Genomic DNA, 11,720 nt, shown 5'->3' with positions numbered 1-11,720 from the left:
AGGCCACCCAGCACTGTGGTGCCGCATGTGGCGTTGACGGCCAGCGGCTCGCGGCGCCTCGGCCATCACGCGCTCCACGGCGGCGGACAGGGCTCGGGCGCATCCGACCGCACTCGTCGGTCGGAACGCTCACCACATTTCCTGGCCGTACCCGTGCCAGTGGGCTGCCTTCAAACTGAGTAGTGCGCGTCCTCAGAGGTGAACAGCACCATCGGAGGAGGCCGAACAGGCCGCTGGTCTTGACCTGCGGGTGGCGGCGGTAGCGCGCCAGCGCAGGCCGTACTGGTTGGACATGGACCGCCGGCGGCGAAGATGCCGTCGCCGGTGCTCCAGCCGATCAGGCGGCGCACGTGAGCCAGCACGGCCGCCTCACACAGGATGAACGCCGGCGCCACCTCGAACGTGTGCTGGTTGGTGTTGAGGCACTCGGTGAGCAGCGCGCCGGCCAGGCCGTAGCCGTCCACGCCGCCGTACAGCTGGTTACGGAACCGAAAGTCGCTGGTGCGCACCGAGTAGCGCGCCACCTGGCGGCAGAGCTGCAACAGCTCGGCCTCGTCCGACGCCGGCTCGCCCAGCGCCAGCGGCAGCAGCTGCGACAGCTCCTCGGGCGAGCGGAACTCGATCACGGGCCGATCGCGCCGGTCGGGCGGCGCGCTCTCCGTCAGACGGAGCTCGTCAACCAGCGCCATCACCCGCTGGAAGAACGGAGTCGGGCCGGCCGGGGCCCCAGACGAACCGTCAGCCATGGTCGAGCTGAGTCGAACTCCGAGCGAGCGTCGATCGATACAGGCTGCACGTCGCGTGATGAGTGACCTCTCGCGCGCGGCTCCATGAATCGACTGACCGCCGTCGGAGCGGGGTCGACCGACGACACCCGTGCTGCCTGGCAGGCGACAGGAACCACCCCTCGCCAGGCGCGCGCATCTCGGGAGCATGGCTCCGCCTCGTGGCGCGCCGATAGGGGGCGAGAGTTGGTGACAGCCGGCCCGATAGGGAGGACCGCGGCCGCTGTCCAAACACCCAGCAGGTGGTGCCTCGGCACCAGGCAGGATGGACACAAATAGCCAGATATCCAGATGTGGTGTCACGAGTAAACACCACAGGACCACACACTAACGCAAGGATTCCACTCGGCTCGGCGTCTCACTAGCCGCGCCGGCCGTACCGCCCAGCCATGGTAAGCCGTGCGCTCACAGCCCGGCGCAGAGGCGAGTCCAGGTGCACCGTCACTGTCCCGCTCACCACGGCGAGTTATGTAACTCACCAACCTCACACATTTGAACATGGATAGTGAATAATGCACAACTCTCATGTAGCACTGATTTTAGTCTCTCCACAGTCGTAAGGCACTTATCTGTCCGCCGTAGGTGCTGAGCCTGGGTGCGCCCCTGATTGTAGGTGGTGGCCTTGGAGAGCTGTTGTGATTGTAGCAGCGGGCTGATGCCACCGACCATGGGAGGAGCCGATTATTTACACAGCGGCTATTGCTTGGATATAATCGGACCACGCCCTCCCTCACCAATGGAAAATTTGGCTGGTCAGGCGTAAATTATTATGACCGCACGTGGGTCTGCGAGATTATACAACCACCGTCTCCAGATACAACGCACTGCTGGCCCGATTCACATCACATCCTCTGAAACGACTTAAGTTGCCATTTTCCGTCTTTGCTTTCCTGAGGACCCGGCTATCTTCATCCTCAATCATCTATCCATGCTCGGGGCTGACGATCATCCCAACAAGACAGCCGTGAGGGCAGTTCCAAAGGAACTGCCTCACCACGACTGGGGTGACCGTTTGAGCAATGAGCGGCTCGGTGACCTGCCCCTCAGGGACACTCCCTATCTCTAGTCTGTTTCTGCAGCGCAGCGCAGTGCAGACTAGAGGCGGTCAGACTACTACAGACTACAGACAGGCGGTCAGACTACTACAGACTACTGCAGCGCACCAGTCAGAGGTGAAATGAGAATCAGGAAGACGACAAGTCCTTATAATTTTGGATAAATGCGTCAAGTGTCAGTAACTATGATTTGCCATTTTCGCTGATAGTGTGATGTGGCTTTTTTGCGTCTTTGCATCCTTGGATGGTACGTGACCGGCACATAATACCTGATAGAACTATCCGGCACGGATGGTGCCCCGCCTGGACGGTCCGTTGGGACTCGGCTTCTCAGGTGCCCTATCTGGTGTGTACGGACGAGCCCGTGCGCTAATGAAGTATCTAAAACAATGGCTTAGCCGCCCAGTCGGGGTCGGCCACTGTAGGCCAATCGTCATGGTGCTGCGCCCGAAACAGTTTTATTGGATTTTCGAAATAGCAAACGTGATAAGAGAAACATTTCATTAAAAAGAAGTATGAGAAATGACTTTTTTATAAATTTAGTCCTAACCATTGAATGAAGGGATTCACAAGGGCAGAGCCCCCGCTAAGCAGAGCTTGTAAGCAGAGCAAAGCGCGCTCTCATCACGTGGAGTCCAACGCACTACCGACTGAGCTATGCTATGGGACCGGCGCTGTTTCAATAGCAAAGCCGTTCCCTAGTCGTTCAACCCACGCTTAGAGATCCGGGGCCACACGCCCACAGATCAATGAGAGTTATGGCGCTCTGTTTGGCTAAGCATTGCTGGAGACCGCGTGAAGCCCTCGACAGTCCACTAGCTCAGGCGCCAAAACTCTCTGTTTCACTTCCAAAAGGGAAAGGGTGGTAAGCCGTATACAGCTCTCGGGTTTACGGTGGATATTCCATATGATGGGTAAAATGAGCGGGCGGGTGGCGCCCCGCGTCAAGGAGGCCATGGTGCGCTCCGGCACACTGATGGTCGGCTACCAGCCGCTGCCGCACAAGCAGGCCGTCAACTTTTTCCGGCTGGTGTTCACGGCCGTGCCGCCGCTCGGCCGAGCAGAGGTGGACTACATGCTGGACGAGATTGAGCGGCTCGGCAGAGACCTCTAGTGGGCCGAATCGGCAGACAAACGGGACAATGAATATGACCCGCCCGAAGAGTTGAAAAGTAATGCAATAGAACGAATTTACAGCTCAGGTGACGAATACCATAACCGAGCGCGAAGCAAGCTGTTGAAATTGAATGTAAGCAAGCTGTTGCTTTGGTTAGGTACCTTGGTTTGTTGTAAAGTGTGGCTGATACAACAGGATTTCATTCAAAGATTAACAAACCAAAATTCATATTTGAAACCAATGAACAACCTGCGATTCTTAGACATTGAGTCATTCTACTTTCCATTCTACTTCTAATTGATTTTGAGGTTCACATCCTCGCTAAAGGTTAGTTCAAGTGAGCGTGAAATGTGACCGCAATTACCAATGCCTAAATGCACGTACCTAACATTTGCTTTCGTGAAACATAAAGCTATGCTTTTTTATATTTTGGCATCTCTCAGTACCTACGAAGTACGAACATAAGAACGTTATCGCCCATTTAAAACCATACCCTCATACCGTTGCAAGTATTGCATCAAAACAAGGTTACTTTTTATTGTTCAGTAAAAAGTCACACACAAAGTTAGGCAAAGCGCTACCTATATGTGATATAGAGCAGGGGACATTGGTGAAGTGTAGAAAAGATCAACATTTTTTAACGAAAAACACCATAAAGTGAATAAGCTAAAGATCAAACACTAAAAAGCAGTAATGGGCACCAAAGAGAATATGCTGCATCATTAAGATTAATCAAAGAACTCTGGAATAAAGTCCACCTAGTAGAAAAGTGCGTAAGTATGCAGCTTATTCCAGCACAACAAAAGGAAACGTTCAGCAAATATTTTGCTTCTTACTCGACTAAGACAAAAGTGCTTCATTCGTCTTATACCTAGCTCCATAAGATTAGTTCCAACCATTTTGCTATTTAATGATTTTGGTGATATATCCCTCCAACAGTTCTGACCGCTATCGTCATTGTCTTTAGCGCCCTTTCTCCGTCACAACCCAAAATCCCACCCACATTTCGGTGAATATGCGAGCCTACGACTGAGCTGCAATATCCAGCTCTGCGGTAGTAGCCTGGCCGTATTACAAACCCACTTCAAGCACGCTCCCGAAGGCACAGCGACGCATCGCACACAGGCTGGCGGGTTGAAATTCTGTCGGCACTAGCACTGCAACACTACGCTACTGATTGGCACTCACCCAGTCGGGACTCGTCGTGAACAGGTGCCCACGTCACACGTGTGACGAGCCGGACGCTCGCTCGCCGCGGCGAACTGAGCGTCACCCGACGCCGCCTGGTTAGATAGACGGGACGTCTAGCTGCACATGCGTCCGGGTTTGGTGGCTCCGGCCCAATAGGCAGGCAGTGGTAGCTACGGAGTCTAGGCTATGCATTGGCGCTCTTCCACAGACGTTCCACTGACCGCTGGTTCATCTGAGCTCAGCCCTTGCATTACTTCGCCAATGACTGTTGAGCTCAGCCAGCAGCCCACTCAAATCAATAATTTAGAACAAAATCACATCAAAAGTCTCATGCATCAACTCGACCGATCCGGCGGCTTCTAGAAAATTCTGTCTTGAAAACCTCTTGAAGTCAGCTGTCAGGCGGCTTTTTCTCTGTACTCGGCCCTCAGACAGCCCTCTCCAACCGCCTTTCTGAGTTTATCTCTCAGCTCCCCCTCATGTGAACGCTTTACCGTCTGGTATCGCCCAGCCGGCTGTAGACCGATGATCCCTTCAACTTGATCACCTTGCCTCCAGCAGTGGTGAGCTGCATCCGGCCGCCGCCGCCTGCACCCAGCCGAGCCTTCACTCCCGCCGCCGGAGGCGGCTTCAGACGCGACGCGACCGGTCGGGGACGCTCCTCCGCCCACTCCTCTTCGACAGCCGGCCGCGTGCGGACCACGGTCGGACGCGCCAGCGCCGGCGGTGGTTTCAGCCGACTTCCAGCTGTTCTCGGCACTTCCCCGCCGCCCTCGCGTGTCGTCCTGACGCGGACGGGAACATCACGCACCTCCCGTGTCGCCGCTGAGCGGAATCCCTGGTCGCGCCCGGCCAGTCGCTCTCTGGCAGCTGCCGAGCGGACTCCCTCCGTGCGCGACGGAGGCGCTCGGTCGGAGTCCGGGGAGTCAACTTGAGGCACGACGCGTCGCCTAGCCACGGCCCCCGCCTCCACCCGAGTCCGCACTGCCGGGCGGAGGACGGACACGCGTCAGACGGCTGAGAGCTTTAGAGACACTCGGATGACCCTGTTACAACTGGGTCGAGGAGACTTGTGGGGGAAAGACTAATGCTACAAGATATGACAGCTGTTATACGTGAGACAACCTTTCGCGAACTGTTCCTCAAAGCTGATTCATTAGGCTACGAATGTATTAAAAACTCTAATATGGATGATGATGAGCTCAGAGTATTTCCAGTTTTCCAAAATGACATGCTCCTTTCCGTACCTGTCCCCACAGTCCTGCGCGGCGGGTCGGCTGCTCCGCCCGGCTCGCTATTGTCGAAGGTGATTTTCTGACGGGGCAGTCCGGAGGCAGTAGGCAGATCCGGCTGCAGGCCCAGCGGCCGGCGCTGTCGACACAGGGCCACAACAGGTGAAAATGGGGCTACAACTGCCACACCAGGCAAATACAGGATCAAATGGTAGTCAGCATGACGTCAACACATGCATAATTGCAATGCTCACAGCGGATAAACGCAGGGTCACAACAGTTACAGCGACTTCGCAGGACTTGAAAAATATTCGTGGACTCGTGAGGGCCGAGCTTGCATGAAGAAAATATCAGGTTTACAGCACAAATGGTGGTGATCCTAGGACAAGGAATAAGCGCAAAACTTAAGCACTATCAGACAAATAAACATAAAATCATCAGTCCTTGGAGCAAAACCATTTCTAGTCAACCTATCTTCATCCTATTCAATGATACCTTCAATGCACGTGTCAACTCTCCATGCTCGACATCTGTGATTGTGTGGCATGTCTTCACGCTCCATGTCCTCCGTCACGTACCTGGTGAGGCTGCACCGCAGCCGAGATGCCTCCCAGTCCAGTGATGGTGAACCGGGTGGATCCACCACCCGTCCTGCTGGCGCCACTGGCAGAGGCAGCGGCGGCGGTAGTCCTGCGCGGCGCCTCTGCCCGTTCACTGTCCGGCCCACGGAACCCCGGTCGGATGGGCGCCGAGGAGGTGTGCCCGACACGGGAGACGGTCTGCGTGACGGGCCGCGCCCGTGCCGCGGGGGACGGAGCCGCCCGCACCCGCTCCACCATCGCTGAGCGGCGCGGCACCGGCTCTGGGGGAGGAGGGGCAAGGTTAGCGGGTGAGTTGCTGGAGAGGGGGCCGCTCTGGCGCCAGGGACCTGGGCACAAGTCTGCAGACGCGCCACTGGGGGTGACTAAAAACGGAGGCCAGTTGGGAACCACGGAAAGTCAAGCATCCAATAGGTAACAATGTAACACGATGATGTTGGCTAGATGATTCGGTGAGCCAAGCACTTGTATCATGACAAACCCAGCAAGGAGGTGCCCAGAGAGCACGATAAGCCACTTACCCGGTTCTTCATCGTCGATATCGGGTGCATCCGGTCCCGGAGGCACGATTCTTCGCTTGGGCGTCGGCGGTCCGGCCCAGCGGCCACCTGAGGAGCGGGGACAGCACTGTCAGTTCGACGCAAACTCTCACTCACGGTACGGCAGAAGTTCATTGTCGTCAAAGGGGCATCATCCCATACACTGCGCACACATATTGAACTTAGAACCGTCTACTTACAGCACGAGTCCGACCACTTCCAGATGGCGGGACAGCCGTCACAGACACTCACCCTCGTCGGCGACGTCGCTGCTGCGTTTGGCGCGGATCGGCGTGGTTGGCTCGGTCGGCCGCGGCGCCGGCTCTGCCCTCACGGGTCGCGGAGAGGGATCCGACCTCAGCGGGCGGACAGCGGCGCGCGGAGCCGCCACAGCAGCGGCCGCAGCGGGGGCGGCGGCGGCCGGGCGGGCGCGCGACGCAGCCACCGCCTTGCCGCTGCTGATCTTCTGGGCGGTGTACGCCTTTGGAGGAGAATGGAAACAATGTGTAAATACATGATCATACATAATTAAAAGCTAAATGGTAGGGTTACCAATTACCACGCCATTTACCAACACATTGATGTACTCGTAGCCCGTAGGTCGGGTTTATTTAGGCTTTAGGGCGCGTCGAATACGAAGGTCATTTTCCGCCCAGCTCGTTGATTTTGAGGCATACATATGCATATTAAGAGGAAATGTGCTATGAAAACATTCAGTTCAGATGCAAAAGCCACATGACTATACAAGAAGAAAACTACAGAGTTAAATCAACAGTTCAGCAAGAATATGATAAACTTAACTGTTACCTAGTTCATAAGCATTCTATACAACAGAGAGGACACTAACGAGCTTTTCGTTTTCCATACCTTCTGGCTGACCGATTTGGCATGCTTCAGGATGGCAATGACATCGCCCATGAGAGTGATGTTCATGTCCCTGAGGTAGTCCTTGCTGAGATCAGGCAGCATGTCCAGCCTCATCCTGTTGTCGCTGAAGGTGACGGCGTAGTCTGCAGCCACCCGGTTGGGGATCCCAGCACCCATGAAGAATCCCAGCCAGTGATCTGTGGCACATGAGATGCTTGTAAGTCACAAACTTTCCATCAAATACTATAAAAGTTGGCAATGCAAATCTCAAGAAACATGGAGGCAGGTAGCATAGTTATAAAAATTGTGCAGTAACTAGGTTGGGCAGGTCACAAGTGGGAGGTGTGAAATTCTGGGTTAATTTTTGGCAATCAATGGTCAAATAGGTGTGATTTATGATTGTTATATTATATTGAAAAACATTGATTGTAATGTGATTGTAACATTGATCAATATGCCATGTAAATAGATAGATAGACAGATAGATAGGTTTGGATTCCAGACTAAGAAGTCCATCGACATGAGAAGGTGATAGATGGAGATGGATGAAACATACACCCACACATACACACAAAGACTATGACACATTCATGAACAAAGCACATTCATTGTTGAACCGCATGACAATAGAGCCTTCTGGTCCAGAAGCACTTAATCTTTGATTGAAAGCGAAGATCACTGGAATTTATTGCTCGTATGATACCTACTATTGTTACTCTGTTCAAGTCTTCTAATAAATTTATAGGTGAGTTTCCTCAAAACGCTTTCACATTTCAGCACTCTAAAATATGTGCATTTCACACCTTTCAAACTTAGATAACCCAATAACTTGTTTCAGTTCTAGCACTTATCCTCTGTTTGGAAGCCAAAGGAAAGGTGCCCTTAAAATACTTGACTCATCGATTATTGTTATAGGTCTGTTTTGTTTTTGTCATCTGCCTAATTGATTAAACATGCGAGGTATTACGAGCGAGCGAGCGAAGTGAGTCTTTTCAATATAACGGAAAATCTCAGCATGAGCGGCCCGGCTCGGCCCGGCCTGTAACGCTTTTGAGAGGCTTATATCTCAGCAACCACTGGACCGATTTGCCTGCGGTCTTTTTTGCTGGGTAGCCCCATCCCTTCTACCCCGTAATTGACTACTTTTGACACATCTCAGTGACCGTCGTGGCACATGCCACGTGAAAAGTCAAGGGTGTCCAAGCTGTTTTGCAAAAGTAGTGATTTTGAGAGACTCATATCTCAGCAGCCGCTTGGGAGATTGTCTTGCGGTAATTTTTATAGGGTAGCTGCATTCCTTCTACCAAAGGTCGGATACTCTTGATATATGTGAGTGACCCCCACTGCACATGCAAAATACAAAAAGATGTGCCAAATTTGTTCCCATTTCAATAACTCGGTAATTACTGGGGCGATTTCGCTGAAACTTGGAATACAGGTAGGCATCCACCAGGCAATGGCGCATGCCCATGTGTTGCGGGCTAGGGTGCTACTCCACGTGCGCATATGCAGGAGGCGCTTCCAGATCTCGAGAACGCCTGGGCTGATTGCGCTCAAATTTGGTACACAGTTGGGGACCGGTTAGTAGGATGCCGTGCAAAAGTAAGTTTGGACCCCGTTTGCACATGCGCACGCGCAGAAAGCCGCTTCCAGGGCGGTGTTTCACGGGCTGCTGCTACCACGCTGCTATCAAATTGCGCGAGCTGACATCACACTTGTGGTAGTGTTGGAGCAATGGGCCTGTTGATGTCTCCATGGAAACCCAATTTGACAAGTCATAAAATCGGCGTGCTGCTATCACCGGTGAAACAGGGCCCTGATCTCAGGAACGGCTGGGCCGATTGCGTTCAAATTTGGCACACCGCTAGCGACCGGTCAGAAGGGTGCTTTGCACAAGCCTGTTGGAAGTACCCTCTCGCCCTTCCGCACATGCAGGGCTCACTATCTCGCCCGCTCGTTCTTCGCCCAAAAGGCATTTTACCTACTGGTTAAAAATTTATCAAGTAATAGTACCAGTAAAAGCATGAAATGTCGGTGAAGGTGCATTGCCTTGTTTTGCATCAGCTTGTAGGCATTGCTCACCAGCTTTTTCCAAACCTCAATAGTGGGTTCTGCCTCGCTCGTAAGACTGCTCATTATTATGAATGCATCGCATGCAAATAAGCACTATGAGAAAGACACTTACCAACGGAACACTCTCCGGAATCCATTTTTTCGTCTTGGAGCAAACGAAAATTTATGATCTGCACACAATGCCCTTCCAAATGCAGGTGCTATAACTCATATAAAATGTGTCTGAATTCTTCTAAGCGCTTCTAAGCCACAAAAGCGAGGTTTCAATTTCAAAGCTAACTGCGTTGATCAAAAGGAAATTTCGGGATTTGTGTTCTATTAGTGACGCATGAGCTGAATAGACGAATATTGACGAATCAGCAGATCAAATTTTCGTTTACAAGCGCAAGCTGAGGCAGATCGATGTAAAAAAAAATGTTAAATAAACACGACATTTAATGGCGCATATCTTTCGAAAGCAGTTGCAGGAACAGTGCAACCAAAATAAAATAGTGTTTCTGGTATGCGTGGGGGTTGATTGTAAAATCAGGGAGGCACCGGTTCTAACGTCACACGAAAATATCAGTCGGCTGGTTGTGGCACTGCCCCCTGCCGGCGCGACTGTGCTGCCACCTAGCTAAGCCTAGTCAGCCTAGGACGGGACGGTTTTATTTGTTCTCGTCTAGTGGTGCAGCTTGCGACGACACTCGGTCGACATAGCTGTGCTGCAACATACCCCAGGTTCGGAGTCTCTCGGACGGCCAATCCTGTTCCATAACCACAGCTAAATCCCCGCTGACCTTAACCAGGATTGGCCGGACGACGTTAAATCTTCGTAGTTCGAGAGACACCGAACCCGGGGATAGTCTATCGAAGCCTTGGCGGCTGAAGAAAGGCTAGACATATCTCACTTGATTTTGGCGTGGCCAGCCTCACTCCTGTAGTTTTGCTTCACAGAATTCTGCGTCCTATTGAGTTTCCGGTTACGTAGTACACGACCACGTTCAGGAACTCGATGTTTTTTAGATACATCACGTAATGACAAACTTTTGGCAGCATTTACATTGGTTGCCTGCATATTTTGGTGAGGAAAAATCGCTATCGCAGTAGTACAGTCAAGACATACCACAAAGGATCAGAGCTAAAGCAGCATTATTAACCAAAAGTGTATTGCATTGATCACCAGCATGTTCGTAAAATAAAATACATCAGGAATAAAGATGACAACCAAGCCGCATGGACACTTATAACAAACATGAACGATAAAGTGGCAACACAAATGAAAGAGAGAAGATGAATCTGCCCTTCGCAATCGTCAACTTAAAATAAAACTTCAAATATACAACAACAGACCTCTGTGCATTAAAAGAACACGAATACACTCGCTTTGTCGTCGACACATAATGGGAACATCCTGGCGGCCCAGCCAAACAGCGCGCCCGCCTTCGAGTAGGAAATAGCAGCGGCCGCAGAAGTGGCCAACAGATAACTACCACATTGTTCGTCACGCCACCTGCACTGAAACGTAACAGCTATTTAATCGTGAAATGTAGCTATCCATCCAAAAATGCTGCACTACACCAGCACCACCGCACAGTTAGCAGATAGGTACGTAACGCAGGTCCTGGTCTCTGTCTCTTCCGAGTAGGGTCTCCGGACCGGTCACCAGCGCCACCATCTCCGCGCGGTAGCTAAAGCACAGCTCTCCGGCCGGGGCCCGCAGTTCCTCGGCCTCTTCGTCCAGCCTTGTCCTTGTTCGCGGGGCGGCCGCCGGCAGCCACGCGACGGCAGCGTGTTCGAGCGCCCCTCGGACGTAACCGATTGGCCACCGTACTAAGGGCACCCTCGTGAATGTGCAAATGTTTTGAATGATTAGATCAGCAGCCGCGGATACGGATTCTGAGCAGTAATCGCCACGCACTTTGTATGTGGATCGCTCTTAAATGTAAATACAAATACAAATACAAATACAGCCAGACCAGCACGGCTCCCGCCCAGCACCTGAAGACTCCGCCCTCCGCAGATCCGTCCGTCCAAAGCCGGACAGCACACAGGGGCAGGAACGCGAGGTGCAGCGTAGCCACGCTTTCCCTTTCCGCCGCCGTGGCCCCAGCCCGGATCGGGCACACGTCCAACCGGAAGGTGACGCCAGCCGTCTGTTGACACGGTGGGATTCTCGCTCTCGCCCAGGCCTGGCGGCCTCGCAATCTCCAGCCTCGGACCGAAGACAGGCGCGCCGGTGCCGAGGCCTTGGCGGTCGCGCGCAGGGGGTCCCCTGATGGC

General features: G+C 52.9%; 2 protein-coding genes across 2 annotated transcripts; both read right to left on the bottom strand.

Annotated features, from left to right (window-relative positions):
- Window positions 1-108: 108 nt before the first annotated feature.
- Window positions 109-1,225, bottom strand: LOC122375510 (cysteine sulfinic acid decarboxylase-like; the record flags this gene model as incomplete). The annotated part of the gene is given in 3 exon segments (XM_043354931.1): window positions 109-144; window positions 147-173; window positions 176-1,225. Coding segments are annotated over 3 exon segments (823 nt in total), but the record flags the coding sequence as incomplete, so codon positions are not given.
- Window positions 1,226-3,467: 2,242 nt separating this feature from the next.
- LOC122375511 (translation initiation factor IF-2-like) lies at window positions 3,468-9,948 on the bottom strand. Its single transcript, XM_043354933.1, has 7 exons — window positions 9,571-9,948; window positions 7,386-7,582; window positions 6,771-6,999; window positions 6,501-6,587; window positions 5,959-6,242; window positions 5,396-5,519; window positions 3,468-5,132 (listed from the first exon to the last, which is right to left on the bottom strand). Exons 1-7 carry the CDS (start codon window positions 9,593-9,595, stop codon window positions 4,639-4,641), a joined length of 1,440 nt encoding a protein of 479 aa, XP_043210868.1. The 5' UTR covers window positions 9,596-9,948; the 3' UTR covers window positions 3,468-4,638.
- Between the last annotated feature and the right edge of the window lie 1,772 nt (window positions 9,949-11,720).

Source organism: Amphibalanus amphitrite, unplaced genomic scaffold (assembly GCF_019059575.1).
Source record: "Amphibalanus amphitrite isolate SeventyFive unplaced genomic scaffold, NRLGWU_Aamphi_draft 001857F_arrow, whole genome shotgun sequence".
NCBI lineage: Eukaryota > Metazoa > Arthropoda > Thecostraca > Balanomorpha > Balanidae > Amphibalanus > Amphibalanus amphitrite.
The sequence above is the reverse complement of the archived record's forward strand: the minus strand, read 5'-3'. Positions and strand labels throughout refer to the sequence as shown.

What these genes read in the sequence shown, in the direction of transcription:
- LOC122375511 (XM_043354933.1), bottom strand. Translation starts at nt 9,595, where the DNA reads ATGGATTCCGGAGAGTGTTCCGTTG. An exon ending in CTGCGGTGCAGCCTCACCAG is followed by an intron (nt 5,520 to 5,958) that starts GTACGTGACGGA and finishes CTGTGTCGACAG; the next exon opens with CGCCGGCCGCTGGGCCTGCA. An exon ending in GCGCAGGACTGTGGGGACAG is followed by an intron (nt 5,133 to 5,395) that starts GTACGGAAAGGA and finishes TCCGCCCGGCAG; the next exon opens with TGCGGACTCGGGTGGAGGCG.